The following is a 22,349-nucleotide window of genomic DNA, read 5'->3' as shown; positions in this document are numbered from 1 at the left end:
TCTGTTGTTCCCACAAATGATTTCCAACAACATCCACTGTGGATGGGAGAGTAGTAGGATCCAACTGCAAAAATAAAGATGCTGCTTGGTGCAAAGTTGTGTGATAAAGTGATACAATGTCAAGTTATACAGAGTGTGGATGTATGCCAAAAAGCAGTGTCAATAAATTGTCAGTTCCTAAACGGAGTTTATCCTGTCTATAAACAAGACAACAGAAAGTATGTAGCTTTAACCCTGACCACCACATTTCCCATCTGTTCTCCCCATCTTTTTCTCCTTAAAGTTTTGTTAGACAGTATACTAATTCTGTTTTTCTATCTCACTAACAGACTCCATATTCAGGAGTAGCTGTGAGATGGTTTCCAAGTCCACCAACGAGAAACTCAAACAGGGCATCGCTGTTCGCTTCCATGGCGAGGAGGGGATGGTGGGTTTCTAAATTCACATGGCACTGCATGAGTTCTCAGTAATAAAACTTCTTTTCTGTTGGCCTGTTTCAGCTATCAGCTGATGGAAGAGGCAATACTCCAGTCCCATGGTGCATTGTAGTGAGTTATGTTGAACTTTTCTGGGTGTTTCAGGGCCAGGGTGTGGTTCGGGAGTGGTTTGACATCCTGTCCAATGAGATCATCAACCCAGACTATGCTCTGTTCACTCAGTCAGCTGATGGTACATAACTTTTTGCTTACTGTGATAACATTCAGTGTGACAAACAGAACTTTATCATGAAGAATGAAGGTGTGTGTTTGTGTGTGTGCGTGTGTAATCTACAGGTACCACTTTTCAGCCCAACAGTAACTCCTCAGTGAACCCAGACCACCTGAACTACTTTCGGTTCGCAGGTCAGATCCTCGGTCTGGCTCTCTACCACCGACATCTGGTCAACATCTACTTCACCCGCTCCTTCTACAAACATATACTGGGTAAACGAGCACAGGCATATTTGTAGACAAGTGTTGGCATTAACACCAAATTGTGTAGGTGCAATCAATTAAATTTCGCTATCAAAATTATCAACAATAATCATAAATAATGACTTTAATTAAGTCCTCGGGGGCACCAGTCTTCTTAAAGAAGAGAAATGATTGCCAGTCAATTGATTATCATATAATATACTAAACTATCAATTTGGAACTCAGATTAATAATAGCTATATAACTATAACCAGAATTACCACCAATAGCTAGTAGGTTGAAGGATTTGGAGTTCAGCATAGAAGAGGTTGGTAAATTAATCCCTCTTGTGTAACATTAAAGAAACCATCATAATTTTACACAAGCATTTATTAAAAGATAATAAAAGCAAAAAGACACAATATGAAGACTAACTCAAAATGCACTAAACTACAGGACAAAGGGTGTGTGTGGAGGGAATCCCAAATGGTGGCAAATAAAGTTAATTCAAAATAGCGGCAAGCAAAATAAATCTAACTCAAAATGGCAGCCAGATCATGTATGTTAGTGTGGCTCTGTTTAAAGTCAAATTGGGGTGGATATGTGATCTGTATAGGATCAACAGTGCCAGGATAGAAAGAGGATAGTTAGTTGTATGCAAGACCCTGTGTCTTTGTGAACATCACTAACATCAACTTAGCATGTAGCTACCAAATTAACCTAACATCACAACAATAAAACTCAATGAACCAAATCAATACATATGCATTCACAAAGTAACACAGTTCTGTGCTTAGCCAAGTACACTGTTAAGCTATGTGAAGCTATGTAATGCCCAGTTATATGTTCGGTGGTTATGTTACCAGTCCGTAAAGGAAGAAGTTGCTTTGAAGCTGTGATTATCTGGCGGTCCCGTTGTATGAGCCAGGCAGGGAAGAATGTTGGTTCCGATTGGAGAAAACCGTGCTGTGCAGTCCGTTGTGCAGATGGAGGCCCCGGTGGTTTTCCTCAAAGTCAGTTCTTAAAGTTAGCTAGCAGAGTGTGTGGGGCAACCGTTGGTGCTAAACTTTGTTGCAGAAATCTTACGAAGGCTCTCGCAACGCTGTGGTGAAAGAAAGAGAGTTCTGTGTTTCTGCTCCAAGCAGTTTACACAGCGGTAACAGCTGTTGCTGAGCAGAAGTGCTGGAGATGAAGTCAGGAGGAAAGAGAGCTTGCTTACTCTCGTTTAGCGGTGAGCTAACCAGAAATCTTAAGACAAAGACAGGCGCTTGTGTTGTGGCCTAATCCTTTATCCTTTCGTTGGTGGATCTGCACTGAGCAGACCACTCTGAGGTTCAGCGAACCATCAGGCCCGGCGTACAGAGAAGAGTGGAGAAAAGAGACTGAACAGTGGCAGCTGACCCCTTTTATTGACCTGGTGACATCACGGGTCACTGGTCAGACTGACCAATGGTGGCTGGAATGCTGCATTCAATTCTCTTGGGATTGCTGATTGCTGGAATGCTGAGGTCTAATTCTGTCCTAACAAAAATTCAGTTAAAATCACACAAATGAATGAATTCATCTGTGGAGTCCCAACATAAGGGTCAGACGGGGTCATCTTCATTTAACCCTTTAAATTTGCTTAACACAGATTACATAAAAGATCACCTCAACTCAAATGGAACTGGAACACATATGCATCATACACACACTTCTGGAATAAGCGTGACTTCCTCTTTCTGGTGATAGTTGAATCAAATTAGCAATTATATAAAAAAGACCCTCCAGATAACTTCAGATCTTGCCTCAAAATCACAAAGCTAGACATGTTCTCCAGTATCAACAGTAATCAACAGGTGATTGTTGTCTGTATATGGGTACAGTACACAGAGGAACTGCTAGTAACCTAAGTCAGCATGACTTTCACTGACTCCATGATGACATTATATTTCCGGTTCACACCAACCATAGCTTCTGGGAATCACAAAAATCTAATCACATTTATCCAAAATGGAAATAAGAGAATACATTTTTTGTACATTACTAAAGCTGAGAATGTCCTATCAACATGGTTATTATATCCCTGGAACACTGACATTCTCCTCTGTCCATTCATAGAGATATTTTTGTTGAAAACCTGTTGACTAATACCCTTTTTACACCAAAAGTGCATATCTAAAGGTTTTTTAGACATGGGTAAACCCTCTAAAAATAAGCGATTGACTCCTTTCCCATTGTCAGTAGATGAGTTTGCCTTTCTGTTTTTGTTATTTTTCTGATGTGTCATGTTCGATGTCACAAACATGCCGGTAAACAGGGTTAGTAAACAGTAGAAAGCAGCATGGAAGCCAGTGACAATGTAATGGTGGTAACATTAACATTAGTAACCTGTCTCCTTATTTCCTCGTCCCCTCGAATCAGGAGAAGCTCTCTCACCTCACTGTCTTGCCAGTGTTGCATCTTGTACGATATGAAAAACAAAATCACCGTTGCACGTTGTTCCCATAGACTGTAAAAAAACAACAAATAATGTTTCTGGCTATTTATGTGCCTAACTGTGTTTGCCACAAATCTTAAAATTTGGCAAATTCTTGTAAACTTAGCTGCTGGCTGAGATGGCAGCCCCCCTTCAAACCAGCCCCCCTCTCGCTACAAGCGGTAGGCTACTTGCAGCAGAGGGGGGAGGACAGAGGACAGGAGGTCCTCCAGTATCAGTCCTGCCTCCTCCTGACTGATGTCTGTGTTCTTCATTCTTTCTAAACTTCACTCAGTATTTTGATGTCAAGAATATTAGGCTATTTATTTTACTGACATTTTAGATTTGTTTCCACTAAAATATTATTGAGTGTATATAGTGACTTTACTGTTGCTGCTCTAGAAATAATATTTTGTTATATTTAAAATATAAATACATTCTTATCCTGTTCTGAATTTATTATTATTTTTTAAATCATAATTAAAAAACCAAACAATTATTTAGTAATGAAAAAGAACCGGTAAGAGTATTGTTAATAAGGCCGATTAGAGTATGGATAAGATAAAGATACAGTCCTAACAAGACGGTGTAGTCCCTCATTCGTCCAGGAGTGTTCTATCGTAGAAAAGGTCCAGATGACTACGACTGAAACCTTTTCTACGATACAGTCCTAACGATACCCACCTCTACAGTTGGTTATGGATTCACCCTGACTTTGGGAGGATGAGCAAATCGCAGTTCATATAGCTTCACTATAAGCCTTGTTTAACCAATGTTATTTTGTGATTATTATTTATGGAACACAGTGCAATCACTCACAAAAATGTGACGGATTACTTAAGGATAACCTGCTTACTTTATCAGTGAGCATATTTGTTTCACTTTTTTTCTTGCTAATTGAGTTTGATGTGACTACAACCTGTGTGGTTTTTAAAAAATAAATATTGTAATGATAATAGTCTAAAATTATGGGAAAATGCATAGTTTTTAAGTCAGATAACATCAAATTGGAGGAGGATCCCCAAACCCCACGCAACCACAACCACAGCACAATTTTATTTATGTAGCGCCATTTCATAACAGAAGTTATCTCATTGCACTTTTCCTATAGAGCAGGTCTAGACCGTACTCTCTATAATATTATTTACAGAGACCCAACAAATCCCAGACAAGTATGTCACTACGCATAGCAGTATTAGCATTATTCTGGTGTTAATTATTATTTTTTTTTATATTTTATTTCTTATATAATTTATAATAAATGATAATCCTATACCACTATCAGCTTTGTTATATATTTTAAGAAATTATATATTCAAATATTTAAAATTTGGCTGACATTTTTAGAGCATTATGTCCTTCAGGTCTAGTATAATATAATATCTTGCATCCAGTGATCATGACTTTCTGTACTATATTGAATGTGTGTGTGTGTGTGTTTTCTAGGTATCCCAGTGAACTACCAGGACGTGTCGTCCATCGATCCAGAGTATGCTAAGAACCTGCAGTGGATCCTGGACAACGACATCAGCGATCTGGGTCTGGAGCTCACCTTCTCTGTAGAGACGGACGTGTTCGGGGCGATGGAAGAAGTGCCACTCAAACCCGGAGGGACCAGCATCCTGGTCACCCAGGACAACAAGGTCAGTCAGAGGGATGATGTCACGCATTGTCAACATAACTTGTTTGTTTGGTGAAAGGAGGAAGCTCAGTGCTAGGTGGTAACACTTTATTTTACATATTTTTTAAATAATTCCTAAAAGTTTTTATTTTTAACTGGAGAAAATCTATAATTTGATACTAAATATAGGTACAATAGAGACAGACCCATCAGAATAGTGTTTCTCATCCTGGTGCTTGGGTCCCCCATAAAGGGTCATGAGATGTTTATTGGGGTGGGAAATAAAGAAAAACTAAATTCTACTATGCAAAATTATGTACATTTTTTATGTGCTTTTTTCTTATAAATGCACTGTTCACAAAAAAGAAAAAAATCAAGGAGACATTGATTCTTTTGATTCTTCTCAGTTTCACTGAGAGCAATGCTCTGATGCAGCCAGAAAACAATAGGCCTGATTACTGATTACTGGGCCATCTTGGAAACTATTAGGTCAGTTTCAGGTGAAACTAGCTATTAACAGATACTCAAGCAGATTCCTTCCTGAGGGCAGGGCTTATGTAACACAGAGTAGCTTAAATTTCTAGTTCCCGTCCCATTTTTTCACAATTGAGAATGACTTCCGGATGGGAGCCGAAACGTCTTGATTCTGAAAACAGTGTCCAGATGACTACGACTGAAACCTTTTCTACGATAGTAAGGTTAAATATTTAGCAGCAGGTAACGTGTATAAATACTTAAATAGCCAGGCACCGGAATATTTGCAGTTTAGTTTGTTTTAGTGTTTAGCAGTTTAGTTAAAATACTAGGCTTTTTAAAAGTCAGTCAAATTTTATAGATGATCTGAAAAATACTCTTATTTTTATAATATTGTGACATTAATTTAAGCAATGTCACCCAGCTGTTAAAACCCCGATGAGAACATTGGACATTGAGTTGTAGTTATAGACTTTTATTCACTATCACTATTTTTGTGGTCTCAGGCTGCAGCACTGTGGTTGAAGGTGGCGTTAATGAATGGCCCCTCTAGTATATTCATCCGTAGTTGGTCTCCTATGAGCGATTGATCTCTCTCCTCCAGTTTATTGCCTGGAAGAGTCCTAATTAGAGTGCAGTACTGCAGTGTTCCTGCAGATGGCACTGTCTTGTAAAGGAGAGAACAGTCTAACAGGAGCAGAAAGAATAACTATGTATGAGCTCTGTCTCTTTCTCTTGTCCATCAGTATTTCTTGAGGACTGTGATCTGTGTGTGTGTGTGTGTGTGTATGTGTGTCTTCTCTCAGGCTGAGTACGTCCAGCTGGTGACGGAGCTGAGGATGACGCGAGCCATCCAACCTCAGATAAATGCCTTCCTGCAAGGATTCCACACCTTCATTCCTCCCTCGCTCATCCAGCTTTTCGACGAATATGAATTGGTTAGTCATCCTCCTCTGACCTCCCTGTCTTACAATACTTTTCCTCCTCCTCCTCTCATCCATCATCTTTTACAGTTAGTATTCTCCTTGTTCCCCTCCGCCTGCCTGCCTGCGCAGCTCTGATGCAGGCATTGATTAGCCATGTCTGGTGGGGGGGTTGTGTCACCTTGAAGCCCCTCCCTTTTTTCCAACTCCATTAGAGGGTTTTTTTCTGTGTGTATCGGCAGCTTTTATGTCCTCACTCTTGTGAAGATCAATAGTGTAGCATGATGATTATCCCAACGTGGATTTGTTGCCTCGGCCATGCTGTCATTGCAGGGCAGCTGACAACTGAACAGCCTGTTTTGTCGAAAGGTCAGCTGAAATAATCGCAATTATGTAATAATTGTGACAGACCTATCAGTGTCATTACAAAAAAATCTGCGTTTCCACTGTCAGTTACAGTTTTATTCACGGCAGACGGCCAACTCAGTGCCACAGCATTCCTGACCTCAGGTTAAAAAAAATTTAATTAAAAATTATTGAAATGAGTTCTACATAGTGCGGTTCACAGATTTTAAATGTGAGAAAAAGAGAGCACTGTTATCAGATCAGTACTCAGTGTTGGCAGATACTCTGAGTTGAGGTATCGAAATCGGTATCGTGAGGGAAAAAGTCAGATCTGTGCAACCCTAAGAATCAATGCAGGTAAAGGACTATCCTTAGGTAACCAGTTTAGGAATCAAACTGCATCGTATCAGAGGTGGACAACATTAGTTGATTAACCCTAAAACTGTGGGATTTATGCTGTTACTATTTTTAAAATGCGTTTTTCTGCGTGTGTGTGTGTGCAGGAGCTCCTGCTGTCAGGGATGCCAGAGATCGATGTGCAGGATTGGTGCAGGAACACTGATTACACCAGTGGATACGACCCTCAGGAGCCAGTCATCCAGGTGTGCTCTTCTTCTACCAGCCTGACTTGGACTGAATCCTTTAAGACTAAACACTTATGTTTCATTTGAATCATCTGGGTTTTTAGTGACATTGATGTTTACCAGTTAGGTTGTACAAACCTTAGGCACAGGTTGCTACCTTATTGCATTTATGGATTAGTTTGAAAAGAATTCAAGGAAAGCAACATTTACCAAGCAATGCGGGAGTAAAAATTTTTAAATGTCAGACTATAAAGAACAGTTGACTGGTACTTTCCTGGATAGTTCTGCACCACAAGAGCAGAATTATATATTCCATAAGGAATGCAATGTGTCATCAAACTCTAAACTGTTAGTCTATATGTTTCTAATTTTCAGTGCAGATTATGTTCCCACAGTCTGACAGCAGGTAAAACATGAGGTCAGATGTGCCCACACGTTGGATCTTTACCACTATATGTGACATTGGCATGACAGAGTTTACACAGATTTTATTCATCAGCTTTGCTTAATTTCTAAAACTTTGAATTCTAAAATGTGCCAGAATCTGGATATAACCCCTGACAGGTGCTTCTTAAAACTCTTGTTTATCATCCTCCTTCATGCTTTCGTTTTCAGTTTTTTCAGCACTTTGAACATTTGCATCATTTTACATTTTGAACATAGTTAAAAACAACCAAATAGCATATGAGGGCAGTGTCTGTGTTCAGTGATGTGATTAATTGTTAAAGTGAAAATACCACAAAGTTCAAAATAACTAATTTCTTTAGAAAGAAGATAAAGGTGATATTGGAGATCATTGATTGGGGAGAAATAGTTTAACGTTCCCCAACAATACTCAGTACCAGGACCTGTTTTACTCTACCACAGGTTAAGCAGAACTGTCTTAATGTCAATTTGCAATAACTTCTTTGTGGATAAACAGAACCACCTCGTTAGCTAATCTGTCTGCATTTTTTGCAGTGGTTCTGGGAGGTGGTGAAGAGCCTGACTCAGGAGGAACGGGTTCTTCTGCTTCAGTTTGTCACTGGAAGGTTTGTCTGCTGGATTTCAACTATGGTTCTTGATATAGGAAAATGTGTGAATGTCTATTGTAATAAAGTATCCTACTCTATCAGTTCCAGGGTTCCTCATGGTGGCTTTGCCTACCTGATGGGTGGCAGTGGTTTACAGAAGTTCACCGTTTCTGCAGTGCCATACACCTCCAATCTACTGCCTACCTCTAGTACCTGGTAATTACTCTATTTCTTTGTCTGTCTCCTTCTCTTGACTTTGTTCTATTCAAGCCTGTAGTATGTGAGTCTGACCTTGAGTCTTTTTTGAGATGTTTATTCTATTATCCTTAACTTGTCATGGTCTTGTGGGTGTTTTGACTCAGATATGTCAGATATATATATTTTTCCCTTTCCTGCCCACCATCGCTTGCCATTCTTGTATAGTATATATATTTTATATATACTATATTAAGTATAGCAATTGAACACTGTCTCCATTTTCCCTACCGAACGAAATTACATTGTCGTTTCCGGGAACCTTCCTATGAATTTACAATTATGTATCAGTTTCTTCCTAGGAAATTATAAGAAACTATGGGACCTGTAAAATACAGAATATTTTCTCAAATATTTTTTTGTTGAAAGTTGCAATCCCAATTAATAAACAAACAAATTACAAATAATGTAACATTTAGGCAAGGTTACTTATAAAACACCTCAATTTGCATTTCTGAAGAAACATGAACCTTTCAACCTCTAAGTTAAACCACTTGATTCTGTTCTGCATACACAGTATTTGAATAGACTAGAGCACTAGTTGTTTCCTGTTCATATCACTTTTCAAACTTTTCTAAATCCAAAGGACTATACTGAGTGATTGAATTCTATCAAAGTTGATTCTCATTGAACAGCAGTAAGACAACAGTATGAAGAATATTAAATGAGCACTATTTTGTTTCTTTGTACTCAGTCTTGACTCGATCTCAAAAGTGCTTAAAGTTGTACTAAGCACTTGTACTCAGACTCAGCTTAAATGGTCTTACAGCCCTGGTTCAGTGCCATACATCATACTGTGTTGGCTCAACAGTACTGCCAAAGTTGTAGTTAAATTCTTCACTGGAAGAAACTAATCATTCTAATGATCCCTTTCTTTCTCCCCTCGACCCTCTTAAAGATTAAGGAATGAATAAACAATCAGACCCAGTACAAGTCACTCTACAGACATAACTGAGGGACATTTGACAAATATTACTAAGCACTAGAGGGCAGTATGTCTCTTCAGTGTTGTTGGCACTGGGTAGTGGCATCCTCGTATACTGATGGCACAGTTTTAAAACAGGGAGAGGTCTCTGCATGGCGGAATGTGCAACAGGTAATTCATATCGCTGCAGATCATTCTTTTGGATAGGTATGAGATATCAGCACTCCTCCACCGGCAAGACCAACCACCTTGTTTTTTTCTCCTCTCCGCAGTATCAATATGCTGAAACTCCCAGAATACCCGAGCCAGGAGGTCCTGAGAAACCGGCTGCTGGTAGCGCTGCATTGTGGGAGCTACGGGTATACCATGGCGTAAACATCATATCAATTCCTGATGCTGTGAGTGTCTGCAGACTCATGCAACACTCCCTCCTCCACAGACACCCATTTTGTAGTCAGGCGCTGCTTCTGGTGTACAAAAAAGGGAAATCCAGATTCTTATTAATGAGCTGCTGGAGAGGCACAACAGATTGAATGGAGAACACAGGTTCTGGATCTCCACTCATACCTGTGCTAGAACTTCTATTTTTTGGATTGAAGCTGGTATCTGGTAATTTATGCAAATAATAATTTAATATCTTTAAATTTGACAATTTTCATGCATACATTTATTTAAGAAAAAACAGCATTTATACCATGAATTCTATTTAAAACACAGGATAATAATCACAATAAAACATATTCATGCAAGTTTACTGAATGTCAAATATCAATAAGGAGCTTTCCATATGGAACCAGTGGTAGGGGTCAGGCCGATGAAGTTCCAATTGGGAAAACCATTTCTTTATGGACCTGGCTTTGTGCATGTTGAAACAGGAAAGGACCAAACACAAACTGTTGATACAAAGGTGGAAGAATATTGTTGCCTAAAATATCATTGTATATTGGCGCTAAAAAATATGAAATTCAATAAATTCTGATTAAAATTCTGGAAATACCTGATCAAAAAGTAATTAATCAAGACTAAAAATGTGACCAAGAATTTAGAGCCAATTTTGAGCATTTAACTGTTTTCAATACCGTTTTCTTATCTACAGCTGACTAAAGGCACCAGATCTGCCAACCCATACTGTACCAGTCTGCTCAGCTCTGCTCAAAAATGGAATGTTTATGTGTTTGTGTTTCCCTATGAATTAAATATAAACTATAACGAAACTGCAGCTATTGTGCAAATTTTCCACTTTTTCAAAAGAGGATAAAACTTTTTTATTTGTGGAAACAGCTTCTAAGGCTCAAGCTAGGAGACACACTGTCATCTTCTGTGGTACACAACTGATAAAATTATCACAACAAAGTCCACATGGCTTAAGTTATCAACCATTAGTGACTTAAACTGTCCCTCTACAACATTCAACATTTGGGAGGACTCAAAACTCGTTAGCCTAACTTGGAAGCTACTTAGTCTAGCTTCCTAAATTTAGCATTGATTCCCACTACATGTTACTTTTTGATCACGTTCTTTCAACCCCTGCTGAGTCATTGGCAGCTCCTGCACACTCACTGCTGTGTTCTTCCTGCCTTATTTAAAGGAGAGTGTCAATCTAGCGTTAGCTGTCTTTTTGTTATGGGTTCAGATGTGGTGACAGCAAATGACTAGACCAGTTACTCTGTGAGCGCAAAACTGGCTGTTAGGCTGCTGGAGCTAGGACACTTCGTCATGTTGACAGGAGGAGCTGGGGATTGAACCACCAACCGTGTGATCAGTGGACGACCCGCTCTATTTCCTGAGCCACAGCCACCCTACACTGGGTTGATTCCAATATTTGTCTGTATGTCTGAATATATTTAAATTTGGCTACTTTTAGATGAACATACAAATTCAGTATATCCCTACCAGAAATTTTGTCGTAGGTATGTCATGTATAGTTCTTTAGTGCATAATTGCAATGTGAAACCAAAACTAACTGGATCAAATATATACAATGTAACAAAAACGCAAACCTTGGTTCGGACCTTTGTTCCTATTTTCAAGTGTGAAAAGGCCCTTAAACAGCACTTAGACCTTCATGTTAATCATTTTACAGGAAAAATATATGAACAGTTAACGGAATAAATTAAATGTGTTGGTTGGGGTAAATTCATGCCTTACCTCCATACCTTAGTATTTCTAAAATCCTGGCTACGGTCCTGTGCCCACCCACACAGATATTGTAACAATCAAATTTAAGTAATGACATTGTCAGTCTGTAAAAAATCATGCCCACTGGTGAATACCAATATAGGGGAAATTGCAGGGAAATAGGTAAAATTGTATTTATTTTGGGTTATTACAATTTTGACCAAATAAGTACACAATAAAATGAACGACAATGGTAAATACTTATTGATTTCTCAGCAGTTTTAGTTTTAATGTAATTTGGACTTTAATGTATCTAAGACTGGACTTATCCAGCTGTGATGGAACATGTGTTTGCAGAAAAGAAATTGTAGACTAAATACAATGATGTAGGTATTGGGCATGCTGTATGGCCGAGGTGTTTTCCATTTGTCTACATAGCTGCATGAACATGCCCCTCCATCCCTGTAGCATAAAATGCATGTCATGTGGTTTACTATATGAAATTCTTTGTCAATTTTTAAGTGAGTATTTTAAGTAATATTTGTGCTTCATGAATGAATAGCAATCTTCCTTAGTGATAGTTTTCTGTTTGTATTTGTCCCTGTTTAGTATACTTTCACAAGGAGCAATACAAGATATCTACATGACAATTGTTTGGCTCGCAGTGCCAACAAATACAAGCTGGAATCCTTTTGAATCCATTCTTTTATTTGTATTTTTGCCTACACAAGCATGCTGAAAATGTGTTTTTATTCTAAAAGAGATGGGGAATGTCATGAAGTTTTCCTTCATTTGTAAAGGGAGTGTACATAATGATTTAATATTTCCTATCTATCAGTATTGTCTTGAATGCCTAGCCTCAAATGCTTTTGAAAAATGATGTTAATGTTTATTGAAAATGGAGCCTTTATACATATTTATGTAAATGTCTTCACTATCAAATAATGTATTTTACAATAAATATATGTTGTGCTTTGAGATTTTATCCAATAAAACGTGTTTTGACAATGCATGTGATTTGGTAATGTTGCCAGCAAGCTGCAAAGGAAAACATGTCTCATGTTTGTGCAGGGATGAACAAAAAGGAGGTATTGAGAGTAAGGTACGAGTAACTGATTTGCAGTCCATGTGTGTGAGTGTGAGTGTGAGAGTCTTGCGTGCCCGACATATGTGGCCGCAGCGTGAGTGATGTGTTGTGTCACCAGTTTAGACCAGCAGGTCTACTGGTGTTAATTAGCCTCTAACCAGCATTCAGCGAGTCCAACATCTGCTGCAGCACATTACCTGGCTGCAACCTCTGCCTCAGTCCGCACCCTGTTACAGTATCAGACTAGTATGGCTTTTTGAAGCATATTTATACTACTCCAGAAAACAACGTCAACCTCAAGCCCAATCAATGCTCTGTAACAGAGATGTTAATCCTGTACACTTTAGAGTACTATTAAAAGGGATTGAATAAAATAAATATAATATAAAAGAATAAAGCAATAGAATAAAGAAAGCACATATGGAAGCAAAGAATAGCCATAATAATATATAATATCTTATTAGCAACTGAATACCTAATGAATTTAATTTATAAAAGAGACAATTTGATAAATTGGTCATTCCCACAAACAAGGTACAATATTTTCAGTCCCTTGTGACATGATTTATAAAAGAAGTCTTTTTTATGACCAACTTTTAAAATTAAAATTTTCCCCATTCTATTTGGTGAGGGTACAGGACTAGTAATATACAGTCTACTTTACATGTACATGAGAGGGGGAACTAACAGCTCACACCAGCCTGGAACAAGGCTACTCCATCTCAGAGACACAGGCTTGTGGTGGAAGAGATACGTCGGCAGGAGGAGGCAACAAGATGCAAGGCAAGGGTAATGGATGATTTGGGAGGGAGTAGAGAAGAAAAAGATCTCCTGAAAGAGCTGTGGGAAATGGTGACATTCAGAGCATGCTTCACCATCAAGGCTGTCTATGATGTCCTGCCATCTTCCAAAAATCTCTGCCAGTGATACGGAGAAGACCCCACATGCTCCCTCTGCCCTACCTCTAGCTGTAATACCAGCCTCACTCGAGGCTGAAAACACCTGGCGGCACAACCAGGTGCTACTGTGTCTTGCAGCAGTGCTGGAAAGTCAGCGGATGAGTGTCAACGCCCTTCCTCCCCTTTCATCCCACTGTCCGACAACAGCATTTGTCCGGGAAGGTGAGGGTAAAGCCAGACTCGTCAGCTCAAGGCCAGATACTGGGCAGCTCAGTGGGGCACTCGATTGGAAGATGGTGGCAGACTTAGGTCAGAGGCTCTGCTTCCCACCTGTGATCGCGTCAACCAACCTCAGACCAGACCTTGTGCCATAGTCAGCCTCACTCCATCTCGCTTACATCATCAAACTTACATTGACCTGGAAGGATTGAGTGGCGGAGGCATACGAGCGCAAGAAACTGAGGTACACTGAGGTTGCAGCTGCCAATGTGGCTGGAAAGCAAAGGTCCAACCAGTTGAGGTAGGCTGCAGAGGGTTCATAGCCACATCAACATTAAGGCTACTCCGGGAGATGAGAGTTTCGAGGCAAGGCCCACTGGCAAGCACTCAAAGACCTCTTCAGAGCTGCTAAAAAGGGCAATCAGTGAATGAAGAGAAAGGACTCCACCTGGGCCTCCCAGTGAGCAGATGGCATCAAGGGGGTGAGCCTGGTATGCCAGGAATCACTGCTGAATCCTCTGGAAGTGTCATGGGCCTACCAAAAGCGAAACACAAAGGAAAGAGGACGCCCACTTGATAACCAAGAAGATACCATCGTTTACTTACTTTACTAACTATTCCTATAGAACAGATCCAAGGAAATCAGTTAATGGTTGTCACAATGCAGAGAGAATGGGGTAGGTCTTGGAGGATGATGATACGAGTAATGATGATGAGTATGACAATGATGTTCTTATGGCTAGATTTAGAGATTGAGCTGCCCAGTTTAATCTATTACCCCCAAATTATAAAGACCTTGATATCCTAGAAAGACTGAAAATATTATTGGATAGGAAAGGTCTTCACAATGAGATGATTACTGATTTAATAAATGATATGACATCTTTCAATTGTGAACATGGTATAAATGAGGACAATGATACAGAAGATATGGCAGATATGATTGAGCTATACGGCCCCCCTTGTGATGAATCGGATAAAGATTTTAATTTAAATCAAGAGGACTGATGATCTCTTTATGATGATGATGGTTGTCAGGAATTGGTAGAGATGACTGCTGGGATAGAGTTGATGATTAAACAGGAGGTGCTACAGATTTTCATGTGAGGAAAATAATTTGCTTTAATGCTATAGAAGTCAGACGATCAGTTGATTTAAGAGACATCCCTCTGATAATGTAGAGGAAGTCCCACAGCTGCTAGGACATAAACTGACCAATGCTGTAAACTACTGCACAGGGGACTCGCCATCTGGTAGCTAGCTAAATGTGGTTTTACGTGGTCCCTCTCTCACCAGTGATGTCCAAACAATATTTGCCTTAGACAATGAGTATAATGAAGACCTGTTTTTAGAGTAGGTAGTCCAAGCTCTTCAAAGCAAAGACACAAGCATGACTGATGACGGGTTAGAATTAGCGGTATCAGCAGCTCAGATTAAATGCGGCGGTGATCGTAACAAATTGGGTGCTATACCATATGATCAGATAATACATAAGAAAAGGCCTTGTCTCTATGTGCCTGACAATACAGAAAACAATCTGTGTTTTTCACTGTGTATTGCTCATTTTCTTATCCCTACATCTTCAGAAAAGGACAGATTGGCTTTTGCACAAAAACTACAGTAAGATTTAAGATTTGCTCATGACCACAAGGTTGGATGTTCTGATGTTTCCAAATATGAGAGACATCTAGATGTGAAAATTATAATGTTTCACCACAATCAATAGGCTAAAAAAGTTTTAGTTATTTCAGACCACAGACACACCCCATCACACAACAATCTGGTTGTATCTATGATGACCATTATGGTGGTATTACAAATAAGACAGGAATCTTTGCATCACCTTATGTCTGTGAGTACTGTTTCAAGCCATACAGTATGGTTCTACTGCACAGGTGTGCATACTACTGCAATGTATGTCTGGCAGACTGCAACAGCTGTCCAGGCAAATCTGTTATGAGATGCACAATCAACACTCCCCAACATACAGGGTCACACCATGTAGCCATGTAAAATTCTGTGAAAAATGTCGTCATACCTCAGAGGAAGAAAGATAAAGACACTATCGCATTCTGCCAGCCACATTCCCACTTCCCCATCACCCTGCCCCAGTCACCCGACTCCCTCACTCACCTGTTTCCACTTTCCCTCGTCAGCCCTGCAGTATATAACCGGCCCAGATTTCCAGTCTGCTGCCAATGCCCAGCCAGATCTCCCAGTTCTCCAGTTGTCCATCTCCACCAACGTCCTGCTAGATCAGCCAGATCTTCAGTTGGACGTGTCCTCTGATGCCCTGCTAGTCCTCCAGCTAGCCATTCCTGCCAACACCCTGCCTGATATTCCAGATCATCAGTTGGTCATACCTGCCGACCCCCAACCAGATCGCCAGTCAGACATTATCCGCCGACCCCCAGCCAGATCTCCAGTTGAATGTGTCACGTAATGGTGACTGGATTCCCGTCTTGCTCTGTATCTAAGTGATTTGACGGATGAGATAAATGATGGAGAACTGTGTGGGACAGAGCAAGATGACTTTATTACAGAATATTTGTCTGCAGGTCCTTTTTTTTTTTACCATGGCAACAGCTGTGCATGTAGATGTGGCGGCCTGTAGCTCCCATTTTTGTTTTTATTTGTTTGTTTTTATTTTCTCGCCTTTATTTCGGAAGCACGTATTACTTATGACAGTAATACACTCATCAACATTGGAAAAGGAAGTGCAGGGATTGGATTAAGTGCAGCGGACGTAAAGGCGAGCTGCTGTAACAAAGAGTTTCCCTTCGGGGATCAATAAAGTATTTCTGATTCTGATTCTGATTCTGACCTTGAGACGATCACTGCTCACGGCATCTCCCGTCCAGACAACCAGACCAGCCGGGCCAAACATCACTGCAATCGGTGTGATCGAAACAAGAAGAGAGGAAAGAGAGCTAAGCTAACCCAGGTCGGACCTAAGGCCATTCCATTACCCAGTCCACTCCTGGTTAATGTTTGTTCACAGGCAAATAAAATGGATGAGATAAGACAACAACGGGAAATCTGAGACTACTGTGCCCTCATCTTTAATGAGACCTGGCTACATCACAACATCCCAGATGAAGCTATTGCACTTGACGGGTGGAGTGTGTTCCGCGCTGACAGAACACAAGACTCCAGTAAGATGAGAGGAGGTGGACTCTGTGTTCACATCAATGATGGTTGGTGCTCAAACACAGTTAAAGTGGATGGACATTGTTCCCCAGACGGACCATGTTTACATGAACATGTCTGGAAACTACAAAGCTCTCCCCCACCCCTATTTTGGTCAATCAGACCATGTTTCCCTGCTACTCCTGCCTATTTACAGCCAGCTGATAAAAAGCGTCAAACTATCAGTAAAAACTGTTAAAGTGTGGTCAGATCGAGATGTGCTGTGAAGCTACAGCAGCTCTACAGGACTGGTTGAAGTGCACAGACTGGCTCATGTTCAGAGATGCCGCCACCCAGGAGAGCCACATCTCGAGGATATACAGCATCAGTGACATGATACATCAGCAAATGTGTTGATGATGTGGTGATCACAAAGACAATAAAAACATTCCCCAACCAGAAAGCCTGGATGAATGGAGAGGTGAGGGCTCTACTCAGAGCCAAAAAAGACAAAAATACTTCTCACTTACGGAGACAGGAGAAAGACCTCAACACCAACAACACCAAAGATATGTGGCAGGCGATCAAAAACATCACAGGCTACAAAATCAGGAGTTTCCCCACGCTACCAGATTAGCTAAACACATGTTATGCTCGTTTTGATCTCCCCAACAAAGAGTCAGTTGTAAAGTCTACTCCGCCTTTCAGAAGACCGGCCACTGTCAGTATCCACGGAGGATGTGTACTACAAACATGTGCCTATCAGCTAGTGACATTTTTAACTTATCACTGTCTCAGGAGATTGTTCCCACCTGATTCAAGACAGCCACCTTTGTACCTGTACCTAAAAAGTCTGCAGTGTCTAGTCTAAATGACTACTGCACTGTGGCTCTCACCCCCATTCTGATGAAGTGCTTTGGAGGGTCCAGGCTGGCTGGAATGTTGTTGTTTATGTGCTGAAGAACCAGTTTCTCAGTTTCCAGTGTGTATGCAGCAACCGGTTAAAACCAGTTATTAAGGGTGATATTGTGTCCAAATAATGTGAAGGTCAAGTTGGTGTGTGTGAGATTTTTCACTCATTATAAAAAGGATGGGAAATTGTTGTAAGACAGACGACTCAGATACTGCTCACTTTGCTGTGTGAGTCCTCTCTCCATGTACATGAATAAAACCTTGTATTTACTGAGACGTGATTTAGACTTTTATTAAAGACCCTAAAGTAGACAGAATTTTTCGACTACATCTGGCGTCACGAACAGGATGGACTGAGCAGCACCTCAGTCTGGGCCGAGGGCCAACTGCCAGCAGGAGTGTGCATACACAGTTCCGCCCTGACAAACAGGGCCGCCAAAGGTCGGACATGGGCGGTGGACAGTGATTGCTCTATTTATTTGTAAGTTCATGTTTTGACTTAAAGAAGATGAACACGTGCAGAAGATGTTTTTGTGAAAAACATGTAAAAGAACTATAAAATAGGAGCGTGATTCCTCATGGAGGTTATTTAGTAATCATAAGTCCTGTGCGGCAGACCATTATTGTCTAAGTGGAGTTTAGATAGTCATGGGATTATGTGTGAAAGAAGTCTGTTGAGTGTGTGTGTGTGTGTGTGTGAGTGAAGGAGGGTGAGTCAGTGTGCATAGCCAAGGGATGTGAGTGTGTGTGTGTGTAGATAAGAGATGTTTGTGCAAAGACCTGTAGAACATTAAATCTGCCAGATTCTAATTTACAAATATATGACTGTTGATGGACCAGTATTTCAAAGATGTTCTGGATTCTGATTTGCTATGTTTAATGAAAAATGGGTTTGTGTTACAGTTATACTGTTTAACAGCAGGCATAAGGAGGTTAATGTTACCCAGGTAACAACATCCTATGTATCCTCTATGTAGGAGAGTTTTATATTTGGTCGCCTCAAACTGGACAGTTGGGGAAATTTAATTTGTTCAAACATACCTTTTGTTAAAGGACCACCTATAAGAATTGTATACCCTAAGTGAAAACATTTTTTAAAGGACCACCTATTTTTACTTGGGGAAAAAACTCTTTTGATTGAGCAAAAGTAAATCCAAGCTGAGTAAAGATGGGTAACAAAGGTGGAAAACTGGAACTTCTTCCAGATCCCCTTACAGGACCTGCAAAAATAATGCCAGAAAAATGGGGTAAAACTGCAGTTGACAGCATTTAACTTTGGTATCACATTACTGATGGTGTATTTCCTCTTACAAGCACATTTAGCACTGACTGTTTAGCACAATGTAGGACATTGTTAGAGGAAAGAGAGGAGCAGGGAACAAGAAAAGGCACGTGTAAGATAGATTGGCCTGCATTCCAGAAGTGGGAAAGAGAAGCAGAATCACAAGTTGCAAGCTCTGATGCTGGTTTAATGTTGTCAAAAAAACTGCCAGAAGTAAGTGCAGAAAAGACTAAGAGGGACAGATGTAGGTAAGAACCACCTCCGTGTGCTCTCCTACCCCTACAGCTCGCCTGTCCCTGCAGTTCAAGCTCACACACACGAATCCTCAGAAGGAGAGGACAAGAAGGGGGAAGCTACAGGAGGACTGTAAATGGGATCCAGCCAACAGCTAACTCAATAGATAGACGCTCTCTAGGCCTCAGTCAAGGAACCCTTTCCTCTACGTACAGACTGGCCTCTGATTCACAGTGTTGCTGATTTCCATGCTTGCATGGAACTCGTGTTTAACTCTCATTCAGGTCTCAAATAAGAAAACAATGCCTATGACAGTTTACTCAAGAATGCCCTCATTGGGGGACTACCCGGAGATCAGAGCTCAGCAACAGCAATTCAAAAATGCATTGGTTTGGATAGAGAAGACTTAAAGAGTGTTTGGGCACATGTTTTCCATGCTGAAAGAAATCAGACTGACCTCCAACAAAAGCAGGGTAAGAAACTGCAACACGCACAGCTGGTCGTGGCAGAGTACAAGGGAGACGCAGCCTAGACCAAAAGCAGCCTCATACTCAAAAGACAGGGCTCACAAGATTCCACTCAACTGATATGCTACAACTGTGGTGGAAGAGGCCACATGACTCATGATTGTCCCTCTGTCATGTACAACCAACACAGAGAAAACCAAAGTCAGCTTAGTGAATTGGAAATGTGGTTCCGCACCATGGGAACTCAATCATTAGCTGCTGTAGTTAACCTGCCCTCAGTAGCCAGTGCGGACCAACCAGAGGTAGCTCCTGTTTGCCATCTCCACCACAGGAACCTTAGACACAACTGTAAAACCTGATATATATTTTGACTGCTTTGCTCCCATCAACCTTCTTGAACTAACTTTGACGATTAATTCATCTAAGCCATCAACCTATCTCTTAGAACCCATTCCAACTAGGCTGCTTAAAGAAGTTTTACCCTTAGTTAGCACTTCTTTACTGGATATGATCAATCTGTCTTCATTAACAGGCTATGTTCAACAATTCTGTAAAGTAGCTGTATTTAAACCTCTTAAAAAGCCCACTCTTGATTCAGGGGTTTCAGCCAACTATAGACCTATATCTAACCTTCCCTTTCTCTCTAAGATCCTTGAGAAAGCAGTCGCCAATCAGTTTGTGACTTTCTAAATAACAAAAGTTTCTTTTCACTGGTGAAAATTACAAATTACCTTATAACTCCATCAGACAATGGACTTGTCTCTGTTGTCTTGTTAGATCTTAGTGCTGCATTCAACTCCATTGACCATCACATCCTATTACAGAGACTGGAACATTCAAAACATACTTCAAGGACTGCCGTTTTTTCACCTAGTCCATGCATTTGTTACTTCTAGGCTGGATTCAATTCAATTCAATTTTATTTATATAGCGCCAATTCATAACAGAAGTTATCTCATTGCGCTTTTCCTATAGAGCAGGTCTAGAGCATACTCTTTATAATATTAATTACAGAGACCCAACAAATCCCACCATGAGCAGGTATTTCTGCCTCCGGAGCTGTAGAGTCTGGCTCTATGATTGTGGGCCTCCTACTGCTCCCGTGTTCCTGCTCAACAACCGCTACTACAATTATAATTATTAGTCTTATTACTATTATTATCAATATTATTCTTATCATTATTATTCCTATTATTATTTTAATAATATTACCACTACCATTACATTATTATTATTTAAAAATTCTATGTGGAATTTGCATGCTCTACTGTATGCTCTCTTTATTTCTGCTCTCTCTCTTAACCCAACCATCTTTTTTCTCAGCAGTGGTTTTCATCTTGGAACTCTGCCATGCAGGGAATTTTTGCCCAGTCTCTTTCTTATGGTGGAGTCATGAACACTGACCTTAACTGGGGCAAGTGAGGCCTGCAGTTGTGGGGTCTTTTGTGACCTCTTGGATGAGTCGTCGCTGCGTTCTTGGGGTAATTTTGGTCGGCTGGCCACTCCTGGGAAGGTTCACCACTGTTCCATGTTTTCACAATTTGTGGATAATGGCTCTCACTGTGGTTCGCTGGAGTCCCAAAGCTTTAGAAATGGCTTTATAACCTTTTCCAGACTGAAAGATCTCAATTACTTTTTTTCTCATTTGTTCCTGAATTTCTTTGGATCTCGGCATGATGTCTAGCTTTTGAAGATCTTTTGGTCTACCTCACTTTGTCAGGCAGGTCCTATTTAAGTGATTTCTTGATTGAGTGAGAACAGGTGTGGCAGTAATCAGGCCTGGGTGTGGCTAGAGAAATTGAACTCAGGTGTGATAAACCACAGTTAAGTTATGTTTTAACAGTTGGGGCAATCACTTTTTCACACAGGGCCATGTAGGTTTGGATTTTGTTTTCCCTTAATAATAACAATCTTCATTTAGAAACTGCATTTTGTGTTTACTTGTGTTATATTTGACTAATATTTAAATTTGTTTGATGATCTGAAACATTTAAGTGTGACAAACATGCAAAAAAATAAGAAATCAGGAAGGGGGCAAACACTTTTTCACACCACTATACATACTGGAGGCTGGAGTGGAAAAGGAGAAGACATTAGGAAGAGCACAGATGGTAAAGTTGAACACTGATATGGCTACAAGTGTTATTTTCAATAAAAACAAATAACATTAAAATCTGTCAGCCATCACATAAATTATGACAGTCCTGACCAGGTGATGGGCTTAACAAGACAAAAGAAATCCTGTATAGGTCGTCTTCAACAATGGAGAAAATGTCAGATATGGACACTTCACAGTTGTTGGAGTTAAAGGCACTTATTCTGTGTAAAAATACTGTTTACTGTAGCGATGAAATCAGAATCAGAAATACTTTATTGATCCCCGAGGGGAAACTCTTTAAATGAACTTCATCACACAAACATAGCCCAAACCTTATGTGATGGTGATGTACAAAGCTGCCACTTAAGCAATGAAGAAATGTAGCAATAACACTGTTCACAAACCTGCGGGCC

The 22,349-nt window shown here is 40.3% G+C and overlaps 1 protein-coding gene across 1 annotated transcript in view; it reads left to right on the top strand.

The window, feature by feature from the left end:
* Positions 1-12,619, top strand: part of hace1 (HECT domain and ankyrin repeat containing E3 ubiquitin protein ligase 1) — a 43,909-nt gene extending 31,290 nt beyond the window's left edge. The window contains exons 16-24 of the mRNA XM_044207878.1: positions 330-427; positions 582-669; positions 774-923; positions 4,798-4,994; positions 6,253-6,384; positions 7,218-7,316; positions 8,259-8,329; positions 8,414-8,527; positions 9,764-12,619. Of these exons, the coding sequence (XP_044063813.1) occupies positions 330-427; positions 582-669; positions 774-923; positions 4,798-4,994; positions 6,253-6,384; positions 7,218-7,316; positions 8,259-8,329; positions 8,414-8,527; positions 9,764-9,866 (1,052 nt within the window). The 3' untranslated portion in view covers positions 9,867-12,619. The remainder of the gene's footprint in view (positions 1-329; positions 428-581; positions 670-773; positions 924-4,797; positions 4,995-6,252; positions 6,385-7,217; positions 7,317-8,258; positions 8,330-8,413; positions 8,528-9,763) is intronic.
* The last annotated feature ends 9,730 nt before the right edge of the window (positions 12,620-22,349 follow it).

Source organism: Siniperca chuatsi, linkage group LG9, assembly GCF_020085105.1.
Source record: "Siniperca chuatsi isolate FFG_IHB_CAS linkage group LG9, ASM2008510v1, whole genome shotgun sequence".
Lineage (NCBI taxonomy): Eukaryota > Metazoa > Chordata > Actinopteri > Centrarchiformes > Sinipercidae > Siniperca > Siniperca chuatsi.
The sequence above is the reverse complement of the archived record's forward strand: the minus strand, read 5'-3'. Positions and strand labels throughout refer to the sequence as shown.